This window comes from Podarcis bocagei, assembly GCF_964188305.1.
Source record: "Podarcis bocagei genome assembly, chromosome: 2".
NCBI classification, from domain to species: domain Eukaryota; kingdom Metazoa; phylum Chordata; class Lepidosauria; order Squamata; family Lacertidae; genus Podarcis; species Podarcis bocagei.
The window spans coordinates 47,959,801-47,973,820 of record NC_138126.1 but is presented as its reverse complement, the minus strand read 5'-3'; the positions used below and the strand labels follow the sequence as shown (position 1 = coordinate 47,973,820).

At 41.6% G+C, this 14,020-nt stretch overlaps 1 protein-coding gene across 2 annotated transcripts in view; it reads left to right on the top strand.

Annotated features, from left to right (window-relative positions):
• NCKIPSD (NCK interacting protein with SH3 domain) overlaps positions 1-14,020 on the top strand; it is a 90,256-nt gene that overhangs the window by 57,551 nt on the left and 18,685 nt on the right. For both annotated transcript variants that reach the window (XM_081184092.1, XM_081184091.1), the window contains 3 exons: positions 5,806-5,976; positions 7,080-7,166; positions 10,434-10,572. In XM_081184092.1, coding sequence (XP_081040218.1) covers positions 5,806-5,976; positions 7,080-7,166; positions 10,434-10,572 — 397 coding nt within the window. The remainder of the gene's footprint in view (positions 1-5,805; positions 5,977-7,079; positions 7,167-10,433; positions 10,573-14,020) is intronic.

Genomic DNA, 14,020 nt, shown 5'->3' with positions numbered 1-14,020 from the left:
ACCCCATACAGTTGTTTCCAGGAACCAGACTACGCCTTACGAAAGCAACAGCCAACTTAAATGATTTACACTACAGTATTTGTAAGATGTGCCTTAAGCTCATCGGTGTTTGTCATTCTGCATTTGGAGGGCAAAATTATACGCGGGAAACATCCAATCGCAATCTTTTCCGCTGAAGAGAACATGGTTATTTTGGGAAAGTTCCCTCTGCTGCTTCTCGCCTCCACTGCTAACAGATGGAATGACAATTGTGCTGTGCAAGCGTGGCTGCACTTCTGCAAAAGCTGCTCCGCTCCTTTCCCCCTAAGTCCTGGCTATCCATTCTAGAAAGCCAATGGCACTCTCAAAAAAATGTAGGCAATATTTTTAAGGGGGGTGTTGTTTCTTTGTTTTTTGAGTGGGTGTGCACAATCATCTCCCCAGAGCCCTAAATAAATAAATAAATAAAGGTATCATTGTACATTACTCCGTTGATGACTGTGTGATAAATCCCTGTACTAACCTATGCTTAATGCAAGAGATGGGCTGCCATCTCAACAGCACACCCTAGGAGACTCCAGCCCAGATTAACAGTGCCGAGTGAGACAGACACTTAATTCAATTTACTGAGCCTCTCTCTAGGGTAGAGCCTTTAGAAACTTAGTGTTTCATTTAGGAGCAAGCTCAGTTCCCTGGCTGAGTGTGTAGTAATTACAGGGTGTTTCCTTCCTCCTTCTTCTGGAGTTATAATCCTCTTACAGAGAAGACTATTTTACAGCGCAATGGAGGCAAGTGCTTACAGATGTTCAGCAGCACCGGACAGCAAGAGGAGTTTTTTTGGCTTCTCCTATTGCAATAATTATGCTTCCCCCACTTTGCCTGTCAGGTATTCCCATCGCCATCTGTAGGCCAGTCACTCAAGCACTCCTTCCACAGAGTTATTGGGCCGCAAGATATGCTTTGGTGACTGCAGTCAAGGGACTTAAGGTGCAGCCAGGTTTCCTGATCCCAGAAGGATCCCAATGTTTGTCTTGCAAAACTGGAAGCGCTGAACAGCACCGGAAACCAAGCTGGGTTTCTTTTATTTATATATAAACTCACATTTATTTCTATCCTTGTGTGTGAATCCCCACACAGTCACTTCTGCTCCAAATGTAGTAACTTTCCCTGTACAACTAGTGATGGCTGTCAAATTCTGGTACTTGTTTCAGCTCTGGATCTGGCTCTCCCATATTTATAGGAGGAGGCAATATCATGAAGCATTTTCAATGGAAGACCCCATAGTAATGCAAGGGGCATAGGCCCCAGCCAAGAAAAAGCAAATCCTGTAGCTGCTTATAGATCAGATCAAACTCCTACAAGAGGATGTTTGGAGCTATTTAGTCTAGGGAGAATTTTTTTAAAAAATGAGTAAGTGGGGATGCTATGGAAGTTCACAAAATTACACATTGTGCAGAGAAAGCACACTGTGTGATTTTCTCTCTCTCTCCTCCTGTCATAGTAGAACCCAAAAAGCCATCCAACGAAGCTGAGCGGTGGGAGATTTGGAACAGACAAAAGGAAATGCACAGTGCATCTTTGCGCAGTGCATAGTTAAACTATGGAATTTGAAGTCCAAAGACAGCCAACATTAAAAGAGGATTAGTCAAATTCCTGTAGTATAAGGCCTATAATGACCATTATTCATTCGTGATGGCTATAGATTACATTGAGTGTCAGAAAATCAGTACCTCTGGGTACCAGTTGTTGGAGATTATGAGCAAGAGAGTGCTGCTTCCCTCACCCCCTGCTTGTAGGCTTCATGCACAGACATTTGGTTGGCCACTGCAGAAGCAGAATGCTAAACTTGATAGGCCTCTGGTCTGATCCAGAAGGGCTGCTCTTTTGATCTTATGGATGAATGCATGTTTGCCACACTTGGATATCAAATAAAATGTGCAGAGGGCATGTGTGCAGGGGCACTGAAGTTACCACAGGAGCAGCTTACACGGTGTGCGAGTGGGCCTTCAGCAGCCTGTCATTATGTGGATGTATGTTTTCTTACATTGCCCAAATGGGCAATATGTTAAAAGGCAATTTAGAGAAATAAGTGGAAACCCAAAGCTCAAGGGAAAGCTAGCCTCTACTGACATTTTAAAAAGAAGTCTCTCCTACATCAAAGGAGGCCTGAATTACACCTTTGGCTAGATTCTCTCCCTTCCTGCCTTATTTAGGTATATGAGAGTACCTGAGAGGTACAAGTTCCTTCTTTTTGAAATTGCTTCCACTATAGAATAAGTGCAAGGACACCCTGGCAGACTATGTGCAACATCAGAGGTATGAGTATATTTCTTTTCCCTTGATCCTTGTATTGCATGAACACAGCAGCAAGGCAGACCTGAATGAAAAATACCACAAGCAATTCATCCTTCAAAAGAGCACATTGGGAATAAGTCTGTGGTAATGGATTCTAAAATTGATTTAGTAAAGCAGTGCTTTGACTTTTAATTTAAAGTAGGAGGACAGAAGAAAGGATACAACTAATTAAAGAATGTAATATGAAGCCTGAAAAAAGGTTGAGAGATTTAGTATAGAGCAGCAGGAAGCTTTAATCAATAATGATCTCTTATTCCATTTGGGAGGAAAAAAATTCTTAGAAAATCTTTCAGCTCCCTCCTCCAATTCTCACTTTCCCCAGAGAGAACATAGTTAAAGTTGTTTGAGAAAGAAGCACTTAACTTCATGCTGAAGCTAGCACTGCTGTCCATACACACTTCATGAGTTTGGGGAAAAAACATGCTCACATTCTCAGAAACACAACTTATACTCAAAAAGCTTGCTTATACTCAAAAATTAGTCAAGCACCATTTTAGCTTGAGGCACCCTGATGGGCTGCACAGAGGTTCCTTGAAGGAAAGACCCTCAAGACAGGGAATTGCCCCCACCCCCAATAGCACAGGGACCATGCTGCTTTGAGGCAGTCCCTTGGGTCTGGGAACAACGTCTCAGTCTTGTAAACCTGCGAGGCCACTGCCTCATCACTATGCCCAGTGTTCAAAACTCCCATTGTTCTAGGCACATTTTGTGACGGGCAATTTCATTAGTGCAAGTGGTTGCTGAGCTCAGGGCGCCGTACTGCGCCTAAGATTTCAGAGTGGAAGGAAAGGAGGACCTTTTTCTGCCTGCCCACTTCCAGCTACTCTCTGAAGATTGGAGAAGAGACCCTCTTAAGGATATTAGGGGGGTGGGCAGGGGAAGGACTAGACCATGTGGAAAATGAATGTGATATTTTGGCTGCAGTTCATTCATTACCAACTTTGTATTTTTGTTATAAAAAGTGCACCTAGACATTCTGTTGTTGTGCCCGTAGCTTAGGTTTAAGGTGCCATTTAGCTCCTAGCTTTCATATCTCTGTTTCTAACACTGCTGTTCCCACACTGCTGTTGACTAGTCTAAAGGTCATCTTATATGGCACATTAGTTAAGCCCTATCTTGCTGATTACAGAACAAAGTTAGTTATTGCACTAAGCAAATAGCTGACTTGGATCTTGAAGTCATTATAGTTCCGTGATAAGTTACATCAACCCAACATTCAATCCATATACACCCAGGGCACACATAGTGGCTCTTCGGGAGGAAGGACTGGATATAAATTTAATAAATGCACGAGTAACATAGTGGAACTGCAATTATGGCTGCCCAGCATGGATAGAGGGGAAACAGTTTTGAATGTGCAGCTGCCCAAATACACTGACCTTTGACTTCTTTATCATCATGGAGAGTCTGGTCATGATCCCTCAAAATGACAGTGTAAAACTAGGGCCTAACTTGTCTTCCAGCGACACAGCTTATTTGTGCACCTTTGCTCGCAAACACCTTTTGTTTACACTCTAGCAATGAAACACTTTAGTTCTGCACTCTTCAGACTACCAACTCTTAAATAGTCAGCCAGCTACAAATTTAGTTTATTTCTTACCCAACTGGCAATATTTCACTTCCATGCTCTCCTCTATCCATACTTCTGGATTAAACGTTTGCTGTTTGGGAACTTGTGTTGGGAACTTGTCTGTTCACATAATGGTTCTGCATGTACCTTAGCATCATACAATGCTTCTCCTCTGGTTTGGGTCATATTATGGTCTGAATTGATCTACTTGTGGAAAATCCTGTCTCAGACCATAGGGCTGGATAAAGACCTCCATCACTATAAGTCTATGTGAAGATAAAAGCATAAAGTTTTATCTTGGTCCTGAACAAATGTTGCATGAACCATCTATAAGGCTCAGTCAGTGTGGATGCACAGAACAAGGGCTTATTTATTGTGGCATCACTTGTTTGGGGACACCCCTCCAGGAAAAGCCTGGTTTTTGTTTCACCAAGCTTTTGTGGTTTTCAGAGCCTAGTATCTTTTGTCCTTATTCCACTCTCCCACCCTCATCCCAAATATAAGGCCTCGGGTTCAATCTCTGACATTTCAAGGAACTGCTGGGCATTCCTCCCATCTGAAACTGCTGAAGTACGGCCAGCCACTGTAGTAGGGTCAGCATGCAGCTAAGTGAACTAATGGTCTGACAGTATAAGGTGGCTTCCAATTTCCTTCCTTGCAAATTGCTTAGATACTGAGAGATGACATTTCAAGGTGCTGATGGCAAATTCTAGGGCATGTTTTGCATGGAAATCAGGCCTCTAGAGAAATCATCTTGCTCACTTCCAACCATGTGTTATCCTTTCTACATGAATTACTTTTCAAAGATCCCCCCCCCCCATCCACACTGCAAGTTAGCCAGCTAAGGAACTCTTGGCTGCATCTAAGCAACAGCCCCTGTATGGTTTTTGTTGTTGTGGGTGGTGGGGAGGCACCCCAAAAAACATTAGCATGATCCTTTACCTATTCCCAATATAGTACCAGTAGCGCTCCGTCTAAGGAAGGGAGAGAAAGGGTTGGAGAAATCTGATAGAGTTAACGGTGCTTCTCACAGTGTTGATTTAAAATGAGGTTGAATGAACAGTGTGATGGGAGATGGAGATTCTTACCATCTTAACTCTAAAATGATGCAAGGCTCTTTTAGTTGGGTTCCTAGGGCTATGATTTTCATCACATTTTGCAAGCACATAGGGTCACTTTCATGCCTTGTGAGAAAACAAAAGTTGCACAAATGGGGAGCAATGGATTTCTAATCTTCAAGAGAATCACAGTTGCTTTATACACCTCCTCTGCCAATGTGAATTCATTTGTTTAATCAGGTTAATGGCATAGTTGGCAGGTGCAAAAACCCAACAGTTGTAAGATTCCCAAACTGCCTCCTTCCTTACAGATATGATTGTGCCCAATGAGCTGTATTGTGTTGACACTTCTGCTCCCCAGGTTATACACATCTTTGAGGAATATCGTTTTCTGTGTACCAGCTGAATTAACTAATTGTTCAAGCTGTTTGCCATCCGTTTCCCAGGACACTGAGCAGAACAGACATTTCAGTTTTCAGAGTACTAATTCATGCTTATGACTGAGGGTATTCTCATAAGTGATACTAACCCCATTAAACCTCTTGTGGCTAGTTCAAATAAAATCTTTATTATTATGGCCAATGACCATTAAGAAACAAAGGGTAAGAAACAAATAGAAGACATTGTCCTGATGTGGAATAAAATAAAGTAAAATAAGTCACTTGTGGCATTTTTGGATGCCTGTACATGATTTGCAAATGGCAGTTCATTGAAGGCCTTCACTTGGAAGGTGCACTTACCTTAGCCATTTAAATCTCAGTTGAAAATTAAATTATAGTTGAAAACAAGTGCTTTTCCAGTAAGTGTGTCCTGTTAAAGCGATGTGTATTATTTTTGTTGCAGGATCTTTGTTCAGGACTGCCTTCTGGTCAGATCTGCCATGACGAAGAGAGGCTAAAGGTTATATTTGCAGATCTGGCCCGCCATAAAGATGATGCCCAGCAACGCAGCTGGGCCCTCTATGAAGATGAAAATGTCATTTGCTGTTACTTGGAGGAACTTCTTCGTATTCTGGTAATTTCCTGCTCTGGCTTTTGCATGGCTTGAGTCTTTGTTACTTTCTCAGACTTCTGTTCAGCAGAAATGTAAAATTTGATTTATGTATTATTTATTGAATTTATACCCCCACGTATCCTCCCAGAGGAGCCCCGAGTAGCAATCAAGACAGGGTAACTTAGAGCTTTCCAAACTTTTCATGTTGGTGACACACTTTTTAGACATGCATCATTTTGTGACACAGTAATTCAGTTTTGCCCATTAAACTAACCCTTTTCCAGCCCCGGGAGGAGCGCGGGGATGCGTTTGCTCAACGCAACTACACACTGCAGCCAACACACTAACATGTTGCGACACAGTTTGGAAAGCTGTGGTGTAACTTTTTAGTTGGGTGGGAGATGAAAAAAAAGAATGATGCAGATGCATTTCTGTTATGTATGTGGCATGATAACCTTGTCTTGATCCATATCTCTCTTGAGAGGCCAGCATGTGTACGAACAGGAATGTGAACTGAAATGTGAAATTGCCTAATGTTGCTTGTTTTTAGCGTGAACTTCAATAGCGTTTCTAAAGTAAGGAGTCTGCAGGTGGGAATTTACATTAAAAGGCCAACTCTTTCAGAAGAAGCATCTATTAGCAAGTGGAAAAGAAGTCCAAAACAACTTATACCTCTCATATTTGGTGCATTTTAGTGAATGTTCATTGTTTAAGGATGTGATTGGCTCAAGGTCCTTTTCCTCTTCCAGGCCTGAAATTAAATTGGAAATTGGGGGTGGGGGTGGGAAACCTTATAGGCTATTTTGTCTTCCAGAATGAGAGAGATATTACTTTATAGGTAGTGGCATGCTATTGTTGGGCCTTTCAGCAGCTCGCATAGCTCTCTGGAATTATATATGGTTTTTTTTTGTTTGGACCATACATCCCTAGACTGTTTTTGTTTCAGGACAGAGACTTGTTTTGGTACTGAATGTAACTTTAGTTTGCATTATGTTAGTTTATGTTTCGGGAATGGAAAGATTGCGGTTTGGGACAGATCTGCAGGTTCATCTTGCATGGCTATTGTCAGAAACAATCCATTCTTGGTTCACTGGGAAACTGATTTTTTCCATCCACATTTCCAGACCGATGCGGATCCTGAAGTCTGCAAGAAGATGTGCAAGAAGAATGACTTCGAATCGGTTATGTCCCTTGTTACATATTATCAGATGGTATGAGGCTGCAGTCAATATTTTTTGTTTCCAGAGAATGGTAGAGGATGTTTTATCCCATGCTGATGGCCTTTCAGCTGATTCCCTGGTGGCCCAGATGGGTGGGGTATAAATAAATCATTATTATCATTATTATCATTATTATCATTATTATCATTATTATCATTATTATCATTATTATCATTATTATCATTATTATCATTATTATCATTATTATCATCATCACAGCTGCATGTAGGGGGCACACTGTTTTTATGTAATCCTTGTTCACAAATCAAAACTGATGGAGAGTTTTTGGGGACAGGAATAAGTGAAAATGTGAACACAAGTTTACAACAGTGTTGTCAAGAACCTTAACCTCCTCCTGGCGTTCTCGATTCCAGGAATATTTGTAATTGGTTTATCTAGCCTGTGAATAGTGAACCTTTAGCCATCCAGATGCTGTCTAATTGGTTTGTCTAGCCTGTGAATAATGAACCTTTAGCCATCCAGATGCTGTTGGAGTCCAACTCCCATCTGGCCAGTGGTTAGAGATAATGGATGTTATAGTCTGGCAACATCTGGTGGGGGGCACAGTTTCCCCATGCATGGGCTTGCCAGTTAAATCAGGCAACTATGAAGGCCGTAGTATTCCACACTACGATCAAGTAGCCAAACAGTAAGAGCAAAGGAAGAATATGAGCATGCTGAGTGTGAGCTTAACACTGTAAATCTAGAGAGCGTAAGCTGTAAACGAACCCATAACAAAGGACTGCTTATTTCCAAAGTTTATTTCCTGCTTGGCAGGGGGTTGGACTCGATGGCCCTTGTGGTCTCTTCCAACTCTATGATTCTATGATTCTATGATTTGTGGCATCAGGAAAAGTGTGCCTGAAAACAAGCCTTATATCTGGGTCATGGACACATCTCTGCTAGCAGCTTGGAAGATAAATCTAGCTGCCCCTTATAAAAACACACAAAAGCACTCCACTCAGGAACAGAGGTAGCAGCTTTGCTGTCATCGAGAGGAAGGATTTCTGAGAATGCCTTGGGAACATTGGCAGGCTGTTCCTGCTCTTCTCTTAATTGATGCACATCTGTGCATTCATAAACAGCTTTGGGTAGGAAATTAGGTTATGAAGATACTTCTCTGGGACAAAGGAAGGAAATCAAGTATGCGGAGAAACATGTAGGTGTTTCTCTTTAGTGCCTACAAGAATGCTTCTTTGCTCCATCCCTTTCCGAGGGCTCGCTGTTACAGCCATCTGCCCTAGATAATCCACTCTCCTATGCTTGTCATAATTAATTCATTTTATTTTAAACATGTTTTTATTTTAAAAATCCAGTGCATGGAAAGTAGGGGGAGGTCTGTAGTTTACTGCTGGAGCATCCTTGCATGCAGAAGGTTCCTGGTTCAATGCCCAGCGTCTCCAGGTAGGGCTGGGAGATGGAGATATTCCTGTCTAAAACCCCAGACAGCCACTACCAGTCATTGTAGTTGCATCTGAACTAGATCGACCAACGGTATGACTTGGTACGAGGCATGTTCCTGTGTAATAATAATAATAATAATAATAATAATAATAATAATAATAATTTATTATTTGTACCCCGCCCATCTGCCTGGGTTTCCCCAGCCACTCTGGGCGGCTTCCACAGAAACCAAAAATACACTAAAATATCACACATTAAAAACTTCCCTGAACAGGGCTGCCTTAAGATGTCTTCTGAATGTCAGGTAGTTGTTTATCGCTTTGACCTCTGATGGGAGGGCGTTCCACAGGGCGGGCACCATTACCGAGAAGGCCCTCTGCCTGGTTCCCTGTAGCTTTGCTTCTCGCAATGAGGAAGCCGCCAGAAGGCCCTCGGCGCTGGACCTCAGCGTCCGGGCAGAACGATGGGGGTGGAGATGCTCCTTCAGGTATACTGGGCTGAGGCCGTTTAGGGCTTTAAAGGTCATCACCAGCACTTTGAATTGTGCTTGGAAACGTACTGGGAGCCAATGTAGGTCTTTCAAGACTGGTGTTATGTGGTCTCGGCGGCCGCCCCCAGTCACCAGTCTAGCTGCTGCATTCTGGATTAGTTGTAGTTTCCAAGGCACCTTCAAAGGTAGCCTCACATAGAACACATTGCAGTAGTCTAAGCGGGAGATAACTAGAGCATGCACCACTCTGGCGAGACAGTCCGCGGGCAAGTAGGGTCTCAGCCTGCGTACCAAGTGGAGTTGGTAGACAGCTGCCCTGGATACAGAATTGACCTGCACCTCCATGGACAGCTGTGAGTCCAAAATGACTCCCAGGCTGCGCACCTGGTCCTTCAGGGGCACAGTTACCCCATTCAGGACCAGGGAATCCTCCACACCAGCCCGCCCCCGTCCCCCAAAAACAGTACTTCTGTCTTATCAGGATTCAACCTCAATCCATTAGCCGCCATCCATCCTCCAACTGCCTCCAGGCACTCACACAGGACCTTCTCCGCCTTCACTGGTTCTGATTTGAAAGAGAGGTAGAGCTGGGTATCATCTGCATATGTGGTGAGAGTTGCCATTGTGACAGATAGTCAACTTGTATGGATCAGAAATTACTTTTACAAGTGTAATGTTTCCTTTCTGTGATGAAATATCTGAAAGGATCTTCACACACAAAAAGAAATTATAGAGGAGTTAGAGTTATTTATTAGTGGATAATTCATCTGTTCCCAGTTGTATCAATTAGGAGACTCTCTCTTGAGGAGTAAGCTTACTTTCCTCTAATCCCAAACAATGCTTGGATTGCACTCTATCCCAAAACTTGTGTGATGCTACAAATTGACGCAGAAGGCAAATTGGAAGGTGGTAATAAATGGGTCTGCCTCAAGTAGGAAGAGGTTATCTGGCACTGTCTTTTAGTGTTTACAGCTGATTTCGACAAACCAGGAAGTCTAGGTTAACTGTCATTTCTCTGTACTTCAAGTCCAGGAAACTGTGGTTAATAACTCCCAAACAAGCTGTAGCTTCATTTCTGGCTTGTCACTAACCTTGGTTTCCTGGTTTATTGATTATCATATTCATAAAGAACTAGGCAAGAAACACTAATGGTGAAATCCAGTTCACCACCATTTTCCATACCCTGAAAGGCCAGCTTCCATGTGAGCTCACTAACTTGAAACTGTTCCCGTGAAGATAAATGTACTCGCTTTGCTGAGCTCAGTTCTTAAACTAAATACTTAACCTTGGTAAGTACAGATAACAAACAGGAAGAATTTTCCTGGCATTTTGTCATTTAAAATTTGTCGTTTATAACTTTTTAGGAGCACAGAGTGCCATTACGGCTACTGCTTCTGAAGTGTTTTGGAGCAATGTGCAACTTGGATGCTGCTATTATCTCTGCTCTGGTGAATTCGGTCCTGCCAATGGAGCTAGCTCGAGACATGCAGACTCATACCCAAGGTAAGGCAAGCTTATAAAATGGCTCTTGCTACATCTCTGCTGCTTGTCATGGAGATCTTTAGGTGGTATTATTATTAATACTACTACCTACCCACCCATCTGATCTGACTGGGTTGCCCCAGCCACTCTGGGCAGCTTGTGAGGTATTGTGGGGTTATGAAGATTGGGCATCCAAAATAATTGTTACAGGTATTTGGACAGCAATCTAATCCACCATTGCAAGAGTCTCTGAGATGGGTGTTAGTAGGAAATTAAGACTGATGGGCACAGTGGAGTTATGCCACCAAGTTGAAGCAGATAAGGGCTGAGGCTGGACTATAAACAGGAAGCGAAGAGAGGGAGGGAAAGTAGATCTGAAAGTACATTCTTTTACCCGTATCTTTGATCAATTGCCTGGCATTTCTTCCATGCTTCTACATCCTTGGAAAGCCTGTTGCAAGCTGAGGAAGCAGCTCACGATAGCCAAAGAGAGAGTGCTTGAGTTTTAGTTTGGGTTTTGCAAGCATCTCCCGTGTAGCTGACTGAGTAGTAAGGTGCTGGTCTATGTGTTTTGAGTTCACTGGCCTCCTTCTAAATGATCATTCAAGTAGCTTCTGTTTCCATTTCCCCAGCTAAACTCTTTTTTTTTAAATGATATTTATTAAAGTTTCAAAGAAAAGAATTACATGAATTAAAAAAAGAAGAAAAAGAAAGACAAACATAAAAATAAAAGAAAAAATACAAAATACAAAAAAGATAAAAAACACTTTAAAAAATACATCAGTCTTTCCATACCTTACATTCATTTCCTTGTTTCCCTGACCTCCTCACACCTCCCTTTTTTTGTATTCCAATTCAGTTAGTTAATTCAGCAATTTCTTTCCCTCTTTGTTTTTATCTTAGTCCTTTAACATAATATATTATAACTTTGGATTCTCACCTGTTAATAATCCATTTTTACATACACCTTTATAACATTGCTGCTTAAACCACTTAACTTCATTCTGACATCATTCTAACATTCATTAATTTTGCAATATTTCTGTAAATAGTCTTTAAATTTCTTCCAATCTTCTTCCACCGACTCTTCTCCCTGGTCTTGGATTCTGCCAGTCATTTCCGCCAATTCCATGTAGTCCATCACCTTCATCTGCCATTCTTCCAGAGTGGGTAGCTCTTGTGTCTTCCAATACTTTGCAATAAGTATTCTTGCTGCTGTTGTGGCATACATAAAAAAAGTTCTGTCCTTCTTTGGCACCATTTGGCCGACCATGCCCCGGAGAAAGGCCTCTGGTTTCTTCAGAAAGGTATATTTAAACACCCTTTTCATTTCATTATAAGTCATCTCCCAGAAAGCCTTAATCCTTGGGCACGTCCACCAAAGGTGAAAGAATGTACCTTCAGTTTCTTTACATTTCCAACATTTATTATTGGGCAAATGATAGATTTTTGCAAGCTTGACTGGGGTCATGTACCACCTGTATATCATTTTCATAATATTCTCTCTTAAGGCATTACATGCCGTGAATTTCATACCTGTGGTCCATAACTGTTCCCAGTCAGCCATCATTATGTTATGCCCATTTAATCATAGCAGATTTCACCGTTTCATCCTGTGTATTCCATTTCAACAGCAAGTTATACATCTTTGACAAAATCTTAGTTTTGGGTTCTAGCAGTTCTGTTTCTAATTTTGATTTTTCCACCTGGAAGCCAATTTTCTTGTCAAAATTGTATGCCTCCATTATCTGATAGTAATGAAGCCAGTCTCACACTTTGTTTTTTAATTTCTCAAAACTCTGCAATTTCAGTCTATCTCCCTCTTGTTCCAAAATTTTCCAATATTTCCGCCATTTGACCTCCATATTGAGCTTTTTCTGAGCTTTCGCTTCCATCGGTGACAGCCACCTTGGGGGTTTTGTTTTCCAGTAGGTCCTTATATCTTATCCAAACATTAAACAATGCTTTCCTGACAATATGGTTTTTAAATGCTTTATGTGCTTTGACCTTATCATACCACAAGTATGCATGCCATCCAAATACATTATTAAAACCCTCTAAATCCAAAATGTCTGTGTTTTCAAGAAGCAGCCATTCTTTCAACCAGCAAAAAGCTGCTGATTCATAATAGAGTTTAAGGTCTGGCAGGGCAAATCCACCTCTTTCCTTTGCATCTGTTAGTATTTTAAATTTTATTCTGGGCTCCTTGCCCTGCCAGACAAATCTAGAGATATCTCTCTGCCACTTCTTGAAGCAATCCATTTTGTCCAAAATTTGCAATGTTTGAAACAGAAACAACATTCTAGGCAATACATTCATTTTTATCGCAGCAATATGGCCTAGCAGTGAAAGCTTCAAATTTGACCAAATTTCTAAATCTTTTTTCACTTCAGCCCAGCATGTTTCATAATTGTCTTTAAATAAATTCCCATTTTTTGCTGTCATGTTAATCCCCAGGTATTTCACTTTCTTAACCACTGCTAAACCTGTCTCATTCTGAAACCTCTCTCTCTCAATCGGTGTTAAATTTTTCTCTAAGACTTTAGTTTTTAACTTATTCAGTTTAAATCCTGCAACCTGACCAAATTCTTGAATCAGTTCCAAAACCCTTTTAGTACTAGATTCTGGCTCCTGTAACGTCAATACTAAATCATCTGCAAATGCTCTCAACTTGTACTGTTTAGCTCCGACTTGTATACCTTTAACCAACTGGTCCCTTCTAATCATATTCAGCAGGACCTCCAGGACCAATATAAAAAGCAATGGGGAGATTGGGCAACCTTGTCGTGTCCCTTTTTCTCCCCAGCTAAACTCTTCAAATCTTGCTCATTCTGAATTGTCATGAATTTGGGCCCCTGGGATTGTAGTTGAATGTTCCATTTTGATTATTTGGCTTCACTAGCATTTCATTTAAGTGACTGCATGTCTCCCAGGTAAATCTTCAAGTGGCTCAGAAGTTGGCTTGGGTGAGTTTGGAGACCATTGATAAAGGTTTTTTGGGGGGACGATACTTTGACCGTTCTATGATGGAAAGTGTGTGTAAATCTTGGGGAAGGGTGGCCTTGTGTATTTCTGATTTAGATATGAGGGAAGAGCAATAGCATGAATATGGCTGTGGTACTGGGGTGGGGGGTGAACTTGCCTGGTTCAGGCAGTTTAAAAAGGGACGGTAGATCTTGATCTCATGGGTGACCTCGTGTGAAGCCATGTCTTTGAAAGCAAAGTTTTGCAGAAGAAAAAGATTGGAAGTGCTTTCATTAGACAGAGAACATTTTTTATTAACTAGGTTTAGCAGAGCCAGCTACTTCCACTCTTCGATATGTATAAAATATGCAGCAGGCTGAATAAATTAATTCTGCAGTTTGTTTATTGCTGCCAAGTGCCGATTTAAATCTCTTGGCTTTCTATCCGTTCCATGACTTTGATGGGCAATGCATACATATCTCGGAGAAAGAAGCCCATGGTGTCT